Here is an 18,714-nt window from a genome sequence, read left to right on the forward strand (position 1 = left end):
CTCTGCCTCACCTCCTGCCCTCTTCCCTGCTTTTTGGAGGGCTGGCACTCTCTTCCTCCACTCATGCTCTTGACCTCTGGCCTGGATTGCTTCTCCCTCCAGGCTCTCTCACCTCCTGCAGACTTTTCTACAAATATGACTTTCCCAATAGGGCCTTCCCTGATCAGTTTATTTAAAAGGGATCCCCTTTCCCCCACCCTGGGGGAGCCAGCGTTTGGCAAAGGTTAAGTCACCAACTTGGGGCTCCTGCATCCCATATCAGAGTGGCTGATTCAAGTTTCAGTTACTCTGCCTGCAATCCAGCTTCCGGCTAACGGCCTGGGAAGGCAGCCCTTGACTGACTAAGTGCAGGAGTCCCTGCTACCGACTTGGGAGACCCAGATGGAGCTCCTGGCTCCTGGCTTCAGTTTGGCTCATCCCTGGCTGCTGGACTGTTGCAGGCATTTGGGGAATGACCCAGCAGATGGAAGATCCGCCCCCACTCCCACCTCTGCCTTTCAAATAAAATGCCACCCCCCCCCCCATGTTCCCTATCTCTTCGGCCTGCTGTATTTCTCTCCCTGTTCATCCCCATCTAAAGTATGTGTGACTTAGCTTCTGTCCCTGACTCCGTATCTGTCTCCCCCTGCAATGTAAGCTGCTCCACCTAGACACGGATCTGTCTCCTTCAGCGACCTGCGCTCGGCGGCTTGGTACATGGAGGCCCTCAGAAAACAGTTTTTTTTTTTTTTTTTTTTTTAATACATTCATGAGCTTAGCTTTGCACAAACATTAGCTATTATTTCAGGGCATCTTGGTTGCTGTGCCCCTCCCCTTTGCAACCCTCCCCTTTGTGACCCTCGGGAACCAGGGTAACAACTCAGCCAAAGACAAAATCCAGCCAACAACAAAGTTGGGATTCTGTTTTATAAATACACTTTCCAGGAGTGCTGGACGTCAGGCGGCCTCCTTGACACCTGTCGCTCCCGGTAAGCAGTCCGGTGTTGTAACCTCACAGCTAAGTGCCTGGCGCGGGTGGGCGGCGGGCGGGCGGGCGTTAGGCAGGGATCTCAGCCCCAGCCCTCCGGGCGGCCGGGCCGCGGGGCGGGGTTCCCGGGCGGGGCGGAGCGCGCTGTCCGCCGCCCCGGCCGCCCTCGCCCCGCGCCGCGCGCTCGCCATGGCCGGCCCCGCGCCCGGGCTGCGGCTACGGCCGCTGGCAGCGCTGGCCCTGGCCTTGGCCCTGGTCCTGGCGCTGGCCCCGGGACTGCCCGCAGCCGGGGCCGGGCGGACGCCGCGCCCCGCCGAACGCGGGCCACCGGTGCGGCTCTTCACGGAGGAGGAGTTGGCGCGCTACCGCGGGGAGGAGGTAGGCGCGGGCCTGGGGGGCGCGGGCCGAGTCCCGCCTGCTGCGAGTGAGCCGGGACCCCGGGAAGCGTCCGCGGCTAGGGAGGCCTGAGGGCGCGCGGCCCGCGGCGGCCACCTGGCGGTCCCGGAGCTCACGATCCTGGGCTCCGCGCAGGGCCCGGGCTGGGCCTCTCCCCAGGCCGGGACGGGTGGCCGGGGCTGAGGGCGAGGCCTCCACCGTCGGGGCGCCCTACTTATGGCCCGTACCCCTGTCCCGCGTTCTCCCTTTACCCGGGCGTCCGGGTCGAACCGCCTTTCCCCTGGCAGTCTTATTATGAGCTTCAGAATTATTTTGTTTTTAATGTTAGCATCGGCTGGGGAGGGCCACTCTGCCTACTCATCGTGGGGGACGGGGGAGGGCACCTGCTCCCTGGGCGAGGTGGGAACTGAGGCAGCTCCAGGGATGATCCGGGCTTTTCTTGCTCTTCCTTTACCCGCCGTTCCTGGCTCCCAGGCCATCTGTGCAGGGAACTTCTCAAACCCACTTTCAGCGTGGGCGCCCTTGTAGGCTGAGATGGAGCTGGGGGGAGCCAGAGTTACCAAAGACACCTTCCTCCTTGCCCTGAACACACACACACCTGCCACACACCAGCTTCAGTCAGTGGTCTGGAGGGGCAGGAGAACTCACCAGGCCCCCAGCTGGGCTGCTGGGGCCAGTGTGATGGTTGCAGAGTGTGGGAACAAGATGCTCTCGGTGAGAAGGGCCCTGGGCCCTGATATTAGGGAGGTGGGGGGGGGCATAGTCCCAAGGGATTTCAGAGCTGACACCAATCTCCTGCTGTTAGAGGGGGAAGCCAAGGCCTGCCTCTGACAGTGGTCCAGCAGGGAGGGACCGGATATTTTCTATTAAAGCACTTGGGTCTGGGCTTCCAAGCTCCTGAGCTCCCTGGCCTTTGATGGGGCAGAGGACTCAGAAGCCTGACCATGGGCAGCGTGGGCATCACGCTGTGAGGCCACAGAGGGAGGGAGACACGACAGGGATGTGACTGGGTATTGAGGGACACCCAGCCGAGGGTGCAGCCAGATGTGTGCAGAAAGAGTTACCAGAGCAGGCTGCTGGCTTCCAAAGGTCTCCTTGGAAGGTTGGCCTTGGGTTGGTGCTGGATTCCTCGTGTTCCCGCCCTTCCCTAATGGGTAAGGGTGACTCAGCCTAGGCCATGTGTATAGATGGTGTGGTTTGTGTTGAGCACTCACCGTGCCGGGCACCCTGGCCAACCTCTAGGGAAAATTCTGGGTGCTGAGTCTGCCCTGGGCTCCCCCAGGCAGAAGCATGGGCCAGGCTGCTGCCTTTTGCTTCTGTGGGAAGAGCCTGCTGGGTGCGGGAGGGAGGAGCAAAGGGAGGCCCACAAGTGGGTTTTCCCAGTCTCCACCTGTGTCACCTTGTACCCTCCTAGCCCTGAGTACAACTATATGCTGAGTTCTTCGAGTTCTTCCCAAGGTGGGGGTGACCTTGGGGACCCTAAGCACAGAACCTCAGGGAAGGGAGAGTTAAAAATGGAGGGTACAGGGGCAGGCATATGGAGTAGTAAGTTAAGCTGCTGTTGGGGATGCCTGCTTAACCTATCAGAGCGCCTGGGAGGTGTGGGTGATGGTTCAAATAATTGGACCCCTGCCACCCACATAGGAGACCCAGACGCAGTTCTCAGCTCTTGGCATTGACCTGGCCCATCCCTGACTGTTCCTGGTATTTGGGGGCATGAACCAGCAGGTAGAAGATCTCTGACCCTCTCTTCTCTTTTCCCTCCTCTTCCCTCTCCCCCTCTCTGTCTTTCAAATAAATAAATCTTGAAAAAATATGGAGGATACAGCAACAGGGTGGGGGGCTGCGGGATGAGGACTAAGAAAGGCCCTTGGTTTTTTGGTGTTGGTGTTATAGATGGGTACTTAACTAGAGGAAGGAAAGAGAAGCTTGAGATGGAAACAGGAGAAGGAGAGAATTGCTTTGGGGTAGAGCTCTGAGAACTCTAGGCAGTTCTGTAGGCAGAGGAGAGCCAAGAGAGAACAAGGGAGAGAGAGGCTGCGAGTGAGCGCTGTGCCGTGCTGCAGTTTGTCCTAGATGGTTCTGGTCTATGCCTGTTACCCAGGGATAATCACCAATAGCATCCCCTTTCACTCCTGGCGGTGTCATGGTTTGCACAATACATTATGTGGTCGTCCTAGAGCACTATAGCATTGGATCATAGCTGAGTTTGAGTCCCTGTGGTGCTGTGTGATTTGGGGGCAAATTATTAAACATTTTGGAGTCTCGATTTGTTTGTAAGATGCTTGAAGCAGTCAGGGTTCCATCAGAAAAGAGATCTGGTAGCACATAGGGAGATAGATAGATATGGTTTATTGCAAGGAGTTTGTTTGCATGATCGTGGGAGCTGGCTGGGCAAGTTGGAGATCCAGGGCAGGCTGCGGGCTGTGGTGTGAAGCTGTTGGAATTTCTTCATCTGCAGGGAAACCTGAAGGTTTTCAACCGATAGGATCAGGCCCTCCCATATTCTCCATGATAATCTCCTTTATGTAAAGTCAGCTAGTATGGATGCTAACCACATCCACAAAACACATGGCAGCGACGTCCAGAGGAGTGAGTGACTAGCTGGGTACGGGAGTCTGTCCAGACTGACACGTAACCCTGACCTTCTCCACAGTCACAGTGAGTTCCTGATTTATACAGGTAATCTGTGAGGATTAAATGAGATGGCAAAACACAAGGGCTTAGCACAGGAAACCTTAATAATGTTAGCTACTATTTTTAAAAATTAGTATTTGAGGGGCTGGCACTGTGACACTGTAGGTTAAGCCTATACCTGCAGTGCCAACATCCCATATGGGTGCCGGTTCAAGATCCAGCTGCTCCTCTTCCAATTCAGCTCTCTGCTTATGGCCTGGGAAAGCAGTATAAGATGGCCCAAGTGCTTGGGCCCCTGCACCCACTTGAGAGACACAGAAGAAACTCCTGGCTCCTGGCTTTGGATTGGCCATGCTCCGGCTGTTGTAGCTATTTTGGGAGTGAACCAGCAGATGGAAGACCTTTCTGCCTGTCTCTGCCTCTCAAATAAACAAATAAATCTTTAAAACATTGTAAAAAGAGGCAGTGTGGGGATAGCGCTTTGGAATGGCAGGTAAAGCCGCCACCTGTAGTGCCGGCATCCCGTAAGGGCCCTGGTTGAAGTCCTGGCTTTTCCACTTCCAATCCAGCTCTCCTACTATGGCCTGGGAAAGCAGTCGAAGATGGCCCAAGTCTTTGGGCCCCTGCACCCATGTGGGAGACCTGGAAGAAGGTCCTGGCTTCGGATTGGTGCAGCTCCAGCTGGTGTGGCCATCTGGGGAGTGAACCAGAGGACAAAAGACCTCTCTCTCTCTCTCTCTCTGCCTCTGCCTCTCTGTAACTCTGCCTTTCAAGTAAATAAATAAAAACTTTTTTTTAAAAAAAGAGGCATTGTGCCTTGAATATTTAAAAATATGTACTATTTGAGAGGCAGAGAAAGAAAAAGAGAGGACAGAGCTCCCACTCACTGGTCCACTCGCCAGATGCCCACAATGGCTGCTGGCTGGGATGTCTCTTTGCCTTTCAAATAAAATGAAAGTAAGTTAAAAGGTTAAGTGACAGGTGTAAGTATAAGCAAATATATGTAACATATAAAGCACCTGGTGCAGTAGATGCTCAGTAAATGTGAATTTCACTGCTCTCCCTTTGTACCCAAAATATATCAAGTCTGAAAAAAGCACCAAGCCCCTTGTGAATTTGGTCAGTGTTGGGCCACCTGAAATACACACTTGCAAGCCCGGGCTGGCGGCCAAGGTTATTGCCTGTCGGCCACTGGCATCTTCAGAATTTCCACAACCAAGACAAGGCAGTGCTATCTTTGCCTGCCCCAGTGATGTAGGAAAAGGATGTAGGAGGATTGCAGATAGCGGGAAGCAATTAGCTTCGGGGGGAGGGGGGGTGACGCTGCAGATGCCCCTCTAGAGCAGAGGGGCCGTCATTCTCTGCCCTCCAAGTGCAGAACTGATCTTCGTCGTCCTGGGAGAACGCATTTTCTGCCTTAATCGCGCTGCACCTGCCAAACACAGGGACGGCCACCCCAGCCGTCCCCGCAGCCCTAACTGCTTCAGTGCACCCACTCAGTGAAGGGTGACCACAGCCCCAGGAGGTCAGTGCTGTTGTTACTGTCCCCATTTCTCAGATAAGGAACTAGGCACGCTTGCCCAAGGTTACACAGTCCATGGCAGAGGTGAATGGAACTGTGCCCCTGTACAAAGAAAGTGAATCAGCGAGAACCTCCTCTCCCTGTCACTCCAGGCAGTGAGCCGTTCCAACGGTGCACTGTTTCCTTGAGGAAGGTAGCAAAGTGCTACCCGAGCAGAAATGTGGTTCGCCTGGTGGAACCTCCTGAGGGCAACCCTGGACCCAGAGCTTGCCGAGGCCCCCCGAGACGTCAGCATTTTTCTGTGCAAATGCAATGTCTGGGCTCATCCCAGGGTCCTTGCACCTGGGCTCCACCCCTCTCCTTGGAATCTGCTCTAACAGAGGCCAAGGTTCTATTTGTTTCCTGCTTTCCTAAAACAATGATCCAAAAGGGTCACCGGGAAGACAAAAGGCATATACTTCAAAAAGGTCATACACATGGAATGTAAAGATAATGGGGTGGCGAGCATTGGGGTGCAACGGGCTAGGTTCCTACCTGGGATGCATACGTCCCAGTCGGAGCACCAGTTTGAGTCCTGGCTACTCTGTGCATCCAATGCAGCTTCCTGATAATGTGCTTGGGAGGTGGCCGAATAATGGTCAAACTACTTGAGTTCCTGTCACCCATGCAGGAGACCTGGATGGAGTTCCTGGCTCCTGTTTTTGGCCTCATCCAGCCCTGGCTATTGCAAGCATTTGGTGAGACAACCTGTGGATATAAGCTCTCCCTCTCTGTATTTGTCTAAACACTTTTTTAAAAATTTATTTAGGTGTATAAAAGTTTGAAATCCATGGATACAAGGGGTATTCAAAATGTTCATGGATAATGTGTATTATAAAAAAAAAACACATAGATTTGAAGAAGTTTTTTGCACAATAAGCTTACCTTTCAGTTCCATTTTTGCATGAACATTTTGAGGTAGCCTTGTGCCCAGAGTGAAGGTTCTTAGAGGCAGGTGGGTAAGGAAGTGAAACCACCCTAACCGCACAGCTATCAGTAGACAGAGGGGCCCTGATTCATGCACAGGACAAGCTGAGTTCCCACAAGACATCTGATTCATTGTATTTATTATTGGTCCATGTGATGTGCTCCGATGTTTTCTATTTTTTACTTCATTTCTAAGAACTCTGTTGTCAGATCACTAAATTCATTTAAGCCCCATTAACAGGCTACCATTGCCAACTGCTGTAGAAAACCATGGCCTGTGGCTATTGGAGGGCAGGGTTACTTCTGCAGGAAAATCCTCCCCAGAGTTTCCCTCTCTTCCAAGAGTCATCATCAGAGATGCACTCCTCTGCCCCTGGCCCTGGCGCAGGCTCTGAGAGGCCCAGGAGCCCCTCTGTCTGGCTTGGCCCCTGCTCCAGCTGTGGGGTGAGGCTGCACCCTCCGTCCCAGCCATCACAGTAGTGGGCATGCGCTCTCCACTGGCCCTGCTTTGATGCCCACGGCAGGGAGAAGGCCAGATGGCCAGGCAGCCCCACGACCCAAGGCAACATGAAGGCCCTTGGCTCATGGATGTGGGCGGTGCTCCTGGTTCCCTGTGTCCTTCCTGGGGGTCCCTGAGTTGTGGTGAACCTCCCGGGAGACTCCACTGTCTGTCTCTGTGTCTTAGACAAGTGCCCTGTCCTGCTAGTGCGCCCTCTAGAGAGGCTGGACAAGACAGCGCAGTGGGCCCTGGGTTCTAAGCCTCCAGGTCCCCTAACCTGCCCTCCCTCTAACTCACTCCGTGACTCTGGACACATCACCTAGCCCCTATGGGCCTAGATAGTCTCATATCTAAAACAAAGGTGCTGGGTTATCTCCCAGACTCCTTCTAATGGTAACTGCAGATTCCTTGGAGTCCCTCTTTGCCGCGGGGATCACATTTCCCCCGGCTTTCCTTAGGAACATCTCTAGACTCCTACCTCCTGGCTGATTTTCCTTTGAGCTCCTAACTTTCAACACTTGAGAGCAGGATAAAGGAAACCAACATTTACATCCCTGAATTGCCATGGTTAATCTCCACAACTGCACTTTCATTGTTCTATTACAGAGGCACAGAGAGGTTAAGGAATTTGCTCAATGCAACACAGCTCATAAATGGCGGCTCAACCCTGGGCCTGTTTGACTGGAAAACTTGTGCTAGGAGTGTGGCCATCATGGTGGCTCCTCCTTTGGTTTCTTAGAAACAGACAAGTGGGGCCCTTGCTGTGCGGTAGTGGGTAAAGCCACCACCTGCAGTGCCTGCAACCCATGTGGGCGCCGGTTAGGGTTCCGGCTGCTCCACTTCCGATCCAGCTCTCTTCTATGGCCTGGGAAGGCAGCAGAAGACGGTCCAAGTCCTTGGGCCCCTGCACCCGTGTGGGAGACGTGGAGGAGGGCCCTGGCTCCTGGCTTCGGATTGGCACAGCTCTGGCCGTTGCGGCCACTTGGGGAGTGAAGCAGTGGATGGAAGACTTCTCTCTCTCTCTGTCTTTCCTTCTCTCTCTGTATAACTCTTACAAATAAATAAATAAAGCTAAAAAGGGGGGGTGGGGGACAGCCTCCCGCTGCCGTTCATGGCCTCCTGTCATGAATAGATAAAGGACGCATCATTATCCGTGTAGGTGCCGGCAGCAGAGGGTCCCCGTGGCGGCCGAGGCCCCGGACACGGAGTGTCAGGCTGCACCGAGCGGGTCTGTGGCGCCGCACTGGACGTGTCTGTTCCTCACAGCGCTGTTCTGCTCCCTGGGCGTCACCCACCCTCTGCTACAGAGCCCCGCCTGAGGCCCCGCCCAGGTGGCTGTCCATCTGTCTATCTGGGCCTGCTAAGCCCCGCCCCGCGCCCCTGGTGTTCCTCGGATAACTTGGGTCCTCGCCTGTCTGCGTTTCAGGAACGCCTCAAAAGGCACCACTCATCCCTCTCTCTCCCCTCACCGCGACTTCCTCTTAGTGCTTACACCTTCAGGGTATAGTTTGGAATGAATTCCTTTTTATTTATTTGTCAGAGAGGGAGCGCGAGATCCATTCTGGGTCTGCCGGTTCACTGCCCAAATGCCTGCCAACAAACCAAGGCGGGGTCCGGCCAAAGCCAGGGGCCAGGAACCCAGTCCAGGCCTCCTGTGTGAGTGGCAGGAGCCCAAGTACTTGAGCCGTCATCTGCTGCCTCCCACGGTGACGCTTACAGGAAGCGGGACTATGGAACAGAGCTAGGACTTGAACCCAGGCACTCCAACGTGGGATGCAGGCATCCAAAGCAGCACCTTAACGGCTGAACCAAACGTGCATGCGCCCCCCCCCCCCGTACAGTTTAATGCGAAGGTAGTAGTAGCTCTTGCAGAAGCGGAGTATCAGTACCACCTTGGGTGCTATTTTGGGTACACGAATGTTGTTTAGATGCCTGCAGGCACAAAAGGAATAAATATCAAAGCAAAAGCAGGATGGTAGATACGACAAAATGCTACAAGGAAACTCTAGCTGCTAAACACTTTTAAAAGTTGAACTAAATACATCACCCCACTCTTAGCATTCAAGGCTGGTTGTAAGGACAAAGTGGAGGAAAGTCAGGGTGCTACCCAGCAAAACAGCCCGTGGGGGGGGAGAGGCGGTGTGAGTGTCCCCCAAGGGGCTGTTTTTGGGAGCCTCTTGGGGAATAACAAAAGCCAGCTGTCCCCTGAGCTCCCATGTTGTGCCTGCCACTGCTCCTCGCACTGTTTCCTTCGGCATCCCTGCAAGGCAGGCAGGTGCTACCCCCAAAGCCAAAGCCCTAGAGGCTATGTGGCCAGGAGAAGTTGCCTCACTTCTCTGAGCCTCAGTTCCTCTGTCACACGTGGTCATGAAAGCCCTTGACTGTGGTGCCACACCAGCAAGAACCTTGAGGCCCCGCCCCGAGGCAGCGCCCTGCATTGGTGCCTGGAGAGCCTGAGCACCCTGGACTCACGGGTGGCTCCCTCTTCTGGCTGAGGTTCTGCATCCCTAGTGGTAGCACCCCTGATTTTGATTCCCACTAACAGAGCAAAAATGAGGTTGGAAATAGTCCTCCAAATTGTAAAAGTGCCTTGTAGGGAGACCTTCATCACAGTCCCATTTACAGTTCCAAGGGCTGGGGAAACCCCCCTGGCTGCAAACGCCAAATGCCGCAGCAGCACTGGCGGGAGATGGGCTCCCAGGGAGCTGTGTGAGTGACAGCTGTTTGGTTATTTCAGGTGTGGAAGTGCTTACGTGAGGTCCCATCACCTGCAAGTAGTAAAACGCCAGGTTCATCATACACAGAGATGTGTGTCCACCGATGCAGGGGAGTTGGGACCGATTTAAATCACTCATGATCTGGCATTTGAATTTGTATCTGCAGGAAGTTGCTTCGGCTCCTGATCCTTTGTCAAAAAAAGGGGGGGGGGGCACTGTGTGCTCTTATCGTGGTTATCACTTCCCCAAGCACTTGCCCAGGCAGGTGGCGAGCCTCAGCGCAGGCTGCCTCGTGACTCTGCTGTGCTGGGCCCGCTTGGGATGGGAGCGTTCGTTCCCTTGCATGGAAGAGCGGGGCTCTGGGCCTCCCCTTCACAGCTTCTCCCCTGCTTTCTAGGAAGATCAGCCCATCTACTTGGCAGTGAAGGGCGTGGTGTTTGATGTCACTTCCGGAAAGGGTAAGTGGCTTGGCATTGGGAGTCCTTACTTCTGGAAAGCTCAGAAGCCAGAGTGGGCACTCGGAGGTGTGAGACGAGGGAAGGGGTGCTGGCGCGTCCTTTTCCTCCCATCTTAACTGACCTGATTGAGTCCATGTCTGTCAGTGGTTCACGCTAACAGCGTTTCTCCTAGTAATACCACGCTCCCACTCAGAAGCCTTCCACGGCTCTACCTCGCCCGTAGAGTCGAATTCAAACTGAGGGTTTCCCCAAGGTGAAGTAGACAGAATGTGCCTTAGCAAAGAGCTGCCATCATAGAACCGTGTAGAACATTTAAATGCGGTTTACTGGTTTCTCTGCAAGTGGTGCCATGGAGGTAGTTTTGCAACATTTCCTCCTTGATACCTAACACTGCTAGACAGAAATGGACTTGGCTCCTACCAACATTTAAAAAGACCGGGTATTTTTCTTTTTTTCTTTTTTAAAACTATTTATTTTGAAAGGCAGAGTGACAGAGGAAGAGAATCTTCCACCTGCTGATTCACTCCCCAAATGGTTGCAAACAGCCGGGGCTGGGCTAGGCTGAAGTCAGGAGCCTGAAACTCCATCTGTGTCTCCTGTGTGGGTGGCAGGGGCCCAAGCACTTGGGCCATCTTCCACTGCTTCCCCAAGCGCATTAGCAGGGAGCTGGATTGGAAGCAGAGTGGCCAGTACTCAACCAGCAACCATATGGAAAACCTGCAACACAGGCAGGTGCTTAACCTACTGTGCCACAGCGCCAGCCCCTGGCCATTTTTCTTGTTTGCATTCTTAATAGTTTTAAGAGACTATTTTCTGTACTTTCTAAAAATCCCCTCTCAGCCTGTGTGACTTATTTTACATTTTGCATTAGTGGAATCCAACCTCTCGGCTGCTTTGCTTGTCCCCGGGGTCTTTTGTGGCATTGGCTGGGTGCAGGGAGCCCCTGTGTGCAGCTCCTGGTGCTCTGGGTACACACCCAAGTCACGGCCTCTTCCTTCTTCCCCACTGCAGAGTTTTATGGACGAGGAGCCCCCTATAACGCCTTGACCGGGAAGGACTCCACCCGAGGGGTGGCCAAGATGTCCCTGGACCCTGCAGACCTCACTCATGACACTGTGAGCCGGCACAGCAACCTTTGTCAAAATGCCCCACCTCCTCGGCCCCACCCCCCACCCCATCCCCAACAGGACCAAAGTTTCTTAAGGAGGCCGTTCACCCTCCAGTCCACTGGGGCTGGAAAGTGATCACCTTACTGTGGCGCTCCTACTCAGAAACCTTCCATAGCTCCCCAGTGCTCCCAGGGTCAAGTCCAGACTCTGGTGAACTTGTGACCCAACCTGTTGATCTTCACAGCTGCCCCCACGTGCCTGGGCAATCCACTCCCCATTCGGATCCCCCACTGCTGCTCCCTGGTTTCATGGGTTTGGAATTCCTCTCTGGAGACCTACTAGGCCACTCAGTAGCTCAGTGGATGGCCTGGGCCGGGAAGCAAGGCCTCCCTCTCTGCTCGGCGTTCTGCTGATGGAGAGAATAGCGTTACAGAACAAAGCAAAAGCCAAAGTGTTTGGGGTCTAAGCAGTCCCCACAGCGGTACTGGCTTTCTCCCCGGCTGTGCTCGACATCAGATTGACACTGGGACACTGGGTCAGACCCCTGAGGCACAGCTGCATGGAAACCATAAGAAATTAGGAAGGGGGGGTAGCCAGGAAGGAGGAGCGGTGCAGGTGGGGGCAGCGCTCATCGCACCTCGCCCCCGGGTGGGGTGGGTGGAGGGTCTTTGGACTCTGATTCCTATGTCAGGCAGACAGCGGCTGATGAAAAGCGGTGCCCACCCCCAACCCCGACCAGAGTTATCTGTAAAAGTCAGCCGTCCACTGTGGTTTGTTGGGGTGTTTCTCTCTTTGCCTAAGGCGTGTGCGGAGCGTGAGGCCGGGAGGGAAGAAGGCGGAGCCAAACTCCACTCACTCATCCCCATCTCCTGTGTTTCTTGCCCTCCCCTCCCCTAGACGGGACTCACGGCCAAGGAGCTGGAGTCGCTGGATGACGTCTTCACCAAAGTGTACAAGGCCAAGTACCCCATCGTGGGCTACACAGCCCGCAGGATTCTCAACGAGGACGGCAGCCCCAACCTGGACTTCAAGCCGGAAGACCAGCCCCACTTTGACATCAAGGATGAGTTCTGACGTTCCGAACCCTCCCTGGGCCACCCAGATGCCAATGAACCAGACCTTTGCCACCCTTGGTGGTAACAGCCCAAGCAGGACGCTTCCTAAATGCCAGCGCCGGCCGGCGGTGAAGTCACAAGTGACCTTCATTTCTCCTTTATACTTTTCCGTATGGGCCACATTTTCAGCCGTGACCGTGTTTGCTTTATAATAAGAACAAAAATAAATGTGCTATTCTTACAACAGAATGCTTCCATGTGTGCTGTTCCCCTGGAGCCTCGCCACTGGGGAGCCGGTGCTGACCTCCGCTGCTGCTCCCTGGGGGCCTCGATGGGAGGGGGCGATGGAGAAGGCAGTGAGTGGGGGCGAGCCAGCTCCTGCGCCTGCGCACTGGGCAGGGCTCAGGAGGGGCAGGGTCCAGTGGGAGCAGGGGCGGCTGCCAGTCATTCCACAGAGCAGGTGTGCACACCTTAGGCTGGACTGAGATCCCACTCCAGAACACGGGCCTTCTCGGGGAGAGCATTTTTCCCTTCAGGGGACATCGGGCAATGTCTGGACATGGTTCTTCTTTTCACTCTGGGTTGTCCCAGCGCAGGGTGCTGCCGGCACTTAGAGGCCAGGGGTGCCACTGAGCATCCCGTCCTGCACAGGGCAGCCCCCTCCACCCCGCCCCACTGGCTCCCAGGTGCCAAGAAGCCTTGCATTTGACCGATGCTGGGAATCAGTTGTACAGTGGAGGTGAATCTTTTTGACATAAACTTTTTTTTTTTTTTTTTAATAAAAATAGAGAGTAACTGTCCCGAGAGAGTGCCTACATCAGGCATTCTCCTGGGTGTTTGTTCAAAAGGTCCCACACCACGACTTATGTTTCTACAACATGCTTCAGAACTACATTTTTAAAAAATTGTTTATCTGAGAGACAGAGAGAGAGGTGAGTGAGCACTCCTATCGGCTGGTTCACTCCCCAAAGGCCTGCCATGGCTGGGGCTGGGCCAGGCCAAACCAGGAGCCAGGAACACACCCTGGGGCTCCCACACGGGTGGCAGGGACCCAACCACTTGTGACATCATCTCCTGCCTCCCAAGGTGCACGTTAGCAGGATGCTGGAATTAAGTGGTGTTGGGACTCACATCCAAGCACTTTCATATGGGACACAGGAGTCCCCAGCAGTGTCTGAACCACTGGGCACAACCCTCACCCCATGGAACTGCATTTTCAAGGAGCTACCCAGGAGACTGTGATACAAGCAGGCCCAGCTGCACTTTGAGAGACACTGCCTTGTGCCTGATCAGTCACCCCAGGAGAACCAGCTCCCAGGCTTTCCAAGGACCAGGTCTGACTTCTATTCTTGTATGGTTCAGGGCTAGGGGGTCTCACGGTGAACCCTGGGTCCTACCCAACAAGCTGGGAGCTCAACGCCACCTGAGAGGAACAGGCCTGGAATTTGTCAGACAAGACTCTGCCTGGAATCTCAGGAGTCATCTACGCAGCCAAGGTAGCCTGTACCAGCACACTTGCCCCAGGACAGATGTCCAAATGCACAGGAATGGCGTTCAAATCCTTGGGAATACCTGGGAGGTGACTTCCTCACTTAGGTGCCCACCAGGTCCCACGTCACCAGGCAAAATGGGGGTGGGGGGCCAGAATTCTACTCCTTAGATCCTGGTCTCTGTAGGGGTGCATGGGCCCCAGACTCTAGCCCCTGGGAACTTTCCTGGATCCCCTCTCTGCACGCAAACACGTCTCTCTCAGTGAGTCTGTGCTGGCCCTTGCCAGGACAGAGAACACAAATATCTGGGTGGCCCGTGCAGGAAGATTGGATGCTTCCCCCCCCCCGGGAGGGGGGCACAGCTGGCCTGGGAACTTGCATTGTTACATATCTGCAGACCTAAATCAGTAAATGCACGGATCCCTGCAGACCCAAAGGCTGCTGCCCGGTGCGCTCGAGTCACCCACAGTTGCATGTACTGCTTTCTTTGCTCGAAAGGGTTGGATCCTCCTTTTCACACTCAGCCTGGGTATACCTCTCGCAGGAAGGCCTCCCCCTCTCTGGGACCGCTTAGAGCCTATGCTCACCTGCTTTGCTGTAATTCCCTCTACGAACTTGGCACCCAAGGGTGCAGCACAGATTCACCCCGGGCAGACCAAACTTTGAGGTTGGCCTGGGACTTCCCTGGTCTTAGCACTGCACTTAGTCCTGAGCAAACCCAGGGGATTGAACTGCACCAGCAGCTGGACCAGGGCCTCCTCCCAGCTGAGGGACTCCAGGCGTCACGGGGAGGCCACCCTGGGACAAAGAGAAGGCTGCAAGGAGGGTGGCAGGAGAGTGGGGGAGCTGGGTTCTGACCCAGTCCCCACACACATTCAAATCCAACCTCTCCAATAGGAAGCTCAGTGCCCAGCCGTTGCCAGGGCTCCGTGCACTGGGATGTTGTTGCCATTGGTGCAGTTTCTTTTTAATTTATTTTATTTTTTTAAATTAATTTATTTTTAATTTTTTTGACAGGCAGAGTTAGAGAGAGAGAGACAGAGAGAAAGGTCTTCTTTTTTCCGTTGGTTCACCCCCTAAATGGCCACTACCGCCAGTGCGCTGTGGGCGCGCTGCAGCTGGCATGCTGTACCGATCTGAAGCCAGGAGCCAGGTGCTTCCTTCTGGTCTCCCATGCAGGTGCAGAGGCCCAAGGACTTGGGCCATCCTCCACTGCTTTCCCGGGCCACAGCAGAGAGCTGGACAGGAAGAGGAGCAACTGGGACAGAATCCGGCACCCCGACCGGGACTAGAACCCGGGGTGCCAGCACCACAGGCGGAGGATTAGCCAAGTGAGCCACGGCGCCGGCCATTTCTAAAGTCCTTTCCCAGGCCAAGCCCCACCTGCCGACATGCAGCGCTCCACACTCTTGGGAACACGTGTTTTTCTGCACTCCAGAATGCTCAGCAGTGCCTTTCCTCGGCACACCCAGGGCCTCCCCTTCCAGAAGGCACCAAGCCACTCTCCTGGCATAGCAGTGAGGACACAGACACAGAACATGGGGCATGGACCCCATTTCTTTACTTGAAGTCTATGAAAAACCATTAAAATATAATGGCTCTTCAAAAGTTTATGGAAAATACATGTTGTGAAAAAAGTATTCCTGAATTTCAAAGGTTTTGTATAAATATTGACTTGTCTTTTTAAAAAAATGTGTTATTTGAGAGGCAGAGAGAGAACTCCTATTTGCTGGTTCGTTCCCCAAATGCCCACAAAAGCTGAGGTCAGGAGTTGCTCTCCTACATGAGTGGCAGGTACCCAAATACTTGAGCCCTCACCTGCTGCCTCCCAGGGTCTGCATTAGCAGAAAGGTAGAATCAGGCTCCGAGGGGCTGGCACTGTGGCACAGAAGGTAAAGGCACCATCTGCAGTGCTGGCATCCCATATAAGCGCTGGTTTGAATCCCAGCTGCTCCACTTCCAATCCAGGCTATGGCCTGGGAATGCAGCAGAAGATGGCTCAAGTCCTTGGGCCCCTGAACCCGTGTAGGAGACACAGAAGAAGCTCCTGGCTCCTGGCTTCGGATTGGCCCAGCTCCGGCCATTGTGGCCATTTGGGGAGTGAACCAGCAGATGGAAGACCTTTCTCTCTGTCTCTCCCTCTGTCTGTAACTACCTCTCAAATAAATAAATAAATAACTCTTTTAAAAAAATCAGGCTCTGAGATAGGACTCAAACCCAGGCACTCTGATGCGGGAGATGCAGGTGTCCCGACTGATGTCTTAGCCATTAAGCGAAATGCATGTCCCTAAACTTCTCTTTTAATTCTTCTGCTATTCATGAACCTTTTGAGGTATTCTCATAAGACCAGCAGCTACTGACAGGTGGACAATGGAGTTGACTGGCATGTGAAGGGTGAGGCAGAGGGGCCTGACCAGCAACCTGGCTCCCTCCAGGGAGGGGTCTGGACCAAGGACCTGCATACTGACTCCTCGCACCTTTGGGCACCTGCTTGGGGGTGGGGGGCGGCTCTACCACATCGATAGCTTCCAGCAGTAAACATAGGGTCTGAATGCTGTAACCTCACCCTTCCATCAGAAGGCTGCTCTTCAAGGCCCAGTCTTCAAACAGCCTGGCCCACTGGGCACTGTCAGCCTCCCTAGATGCTCCTGCAAGGGGGCTGCATGTGCAGAACCAGTCCCTCCGAGGCAGAGTGCCCTGGCTAGGCCCTCCCCAGGCCTTGCTGTGACAGCCAGATGTCACCTGAGCTGCCCTCTCTGGCTGATGATTGCAGTGAGCACACTAAAGCCTGGTTCCCACAGGCCTGGAAGTGCACGGCTCTTCCAGGCTGCCCCACAGCTAGTGGAGAAGTGGCCAACCAGGCAGGGAGTGGCCCTGGGGGCTTGGGCCAGGGCATCAGATGCAATCATTTTCTGTAGGATTATTTGATGACATTCTGTAAGGGGTGTCTTTTATGCTCCCTTTCATAGCCTGAAAGCACAGCACAGCACACGATCCTCACTCAGGGCCTGGTTCAACTGTCTTAGAAGCCATTCTGGGCCGTTTGCAAACCAGAAGGTGCAAGGAGTTAGCATCCCCCAGGGAGCGACCTTCTGGCCATATAGGGGCCTGGATAGACAAACCCTCCCCCTGCAGCCCTGAGGCCCAGGGCCCCCATTCTCCCAGTGGCATCAGCTTGATGGCACAGTCTTGGATTGGCCAAGCCTCCTTCCCAGGTTCATTCTTCCCAGTCCCCCACACCTCACCCTATGGGCCACTTCCCCAGTGTATGGACCCACACACGAACGACAGCCTCATTCTTCGCTGCGCAGGAGAACTCAAGCCAACACACGTTTACTGCTGCAGATACCAACGCAATCCCATTATGAAGACCTCAGGCTGACTCGTAACATCCAACAGGTGTACAGCACCTTATAGTTTGACAGAGTTCCCATCCCAGTTGCCATACTATATAACCAGTTGCTCTCCAGGACTTACTGGTATGAAATCAGTTGTGCTCAGAGCTTCTGGGTACTTGTAACTCAGGGGACACCGTGGGGATGACGTCTGGCCCTGACAGCTGAGGCTTCAGCTAGAATGATGAAGGCTCACCCCCTTCATCCTCTCTTTCAGAAGCTAAGGCTGGCTGCCAGGCAGGAATGCCATTCCTCTCCATGGGATGCCTCTTAGCGGGTGGTGGCTGGACTGTTCCTCCTCCTATGACTATCACTCAACCTTGTAGTACCATAAGGAAATACCTGAGAGGAGTGAACTCTATACAGAGAAAAGACTCACTTAATGCACAGTTTTGGAGGTTCAGGTCCAAGGCAGCCCCTGGTTTGGCATCTGATGGGAATGACAGTGGAGGAGTGTGTGTCGGGTCTCATGGTGGGCCAGGTTAGATAGCTCAGGGCTATCTAACCAGGCCTGTCATGACAATGGCCTTCAGGGACACACTCCCAGTATCCTAAGAACTCTCCACTAGGCCCACTTCCTAAACACCATAACCGGGTTAACCCCTCCCCCCCACTGGGTGCCATTAACTTATGACTTCTGGGGTTTCAACATTCAGGAGCCAGGTCTTGTCCAAAGCACAGCAGTGCCCCAGCCCCAGAGGTGCCCCAGCATCACTTCTATCCCCCAAGGCAGCCAGAGAGACCTGCCTGGGGTCAAGGGGCACTGGGACATTTTGGGAAAATAGTCTGCCCCATAGTGTCTTTGCGTCTCATGAGAAAAATGATTGCTGTCCTTGAATCAGCAGTGCTTAGGTGGCTAACAGACATGCACGCCGTAAGTCACATGTGCCTTGTGGACAGGGGCAGAGTTCAGAGTCACACTGACCTGAGCTCAGATCCTGGTTTCATCACTTACTGTCTATATGAGGAGCTTACAAAAGTTTGTGAAAAACGTGCGTTATGAAAAAGTTAGGTGTGGCTTTCAAAATTTTTTGAATCAAAATAAATTTATCTTTAAAATCCATTCCTTACCACTACATTTTTTCCATTTTATTTAAAAGAGTGTAGACAAAAAAAAATCTTCATTTATTCATTTGAAAGCATTACAGAGAGCGAGACAAGGAGAGAGAGAGATCTTCCATCTGCTGGTGCACTTTACTAGATGGCCCCAACGGCCAGGGCTGAGCCAGGCCGAAGCCAGGAGCCAGGAGTTTCTTCAGGTCTCCCATGTGGGAGCAGGAGCTCAAGCACTTGGGCCATCCTCCTTGCTTTTCCCAGGCCATTAGCAGGGAGCTGGATCAGAAGTGGAGCAGCCGGGACACAAACAGGCACCCATATAGGATGCCAGCATTGCAGGCAGTGGCTGTATCCTCTGCACAATACCGGCCACTGGTTCACTCCCCAAATACCTGCAACACCCAGGGCTGGGCCAGGTCAAAGCCAGGAGTTTAGAAGTCAATCTAG

General features: G+C 54.1%; 2 protein-coding genes across 14 annotated transcripts in view; one reads left to right on the plus strand and one right to left on the minus strand.

Annotated features, from left to right (window-relative positions):
* Positions 1-18,714, minus strand: part of PACC1 (proton activated chloride channel 1) — a 161,125-nt gene that overhangs the window by 40,069 nt on the left and 102,342 nt on the right. The window lies entirely within an intron of this gene.
* On the plus strand, positions 1,104-12,572 carry NENF (neudesin neurotrophic factor). The gene is made up of 4 exons (XM_002717410.5): positions 1,104-1,345; positions 10,102-10,162; positions 11,174-11,277; positions 12,169-12,572. Exons 1-4 carry the CDS (start codon positions 1,157-1,159, stop codon positions 12,343-12,345), a joined length of 531 nt encoding a protein of 176 aa, XP_002717456.2. The 5' UTR covers positions 1,104-1,156; the 3' UTR covers positions 12,346-12,572.

The sequence above is a fragment of the Oryctolagus cuniculus genome, chromosome 13 (genome assembly GCF_964237555.1).
Source record: "Oryctolagus cuniculus chromosome 13, mOryCun1.1, whole genome shotgun sequence".
Lineage (NCBI taxonomy): Eukaryota > Metazoa > Chordata > Mammalia > Lagomorpha > Leporidae > Oryctolagus > Oryctolagus cuniculus.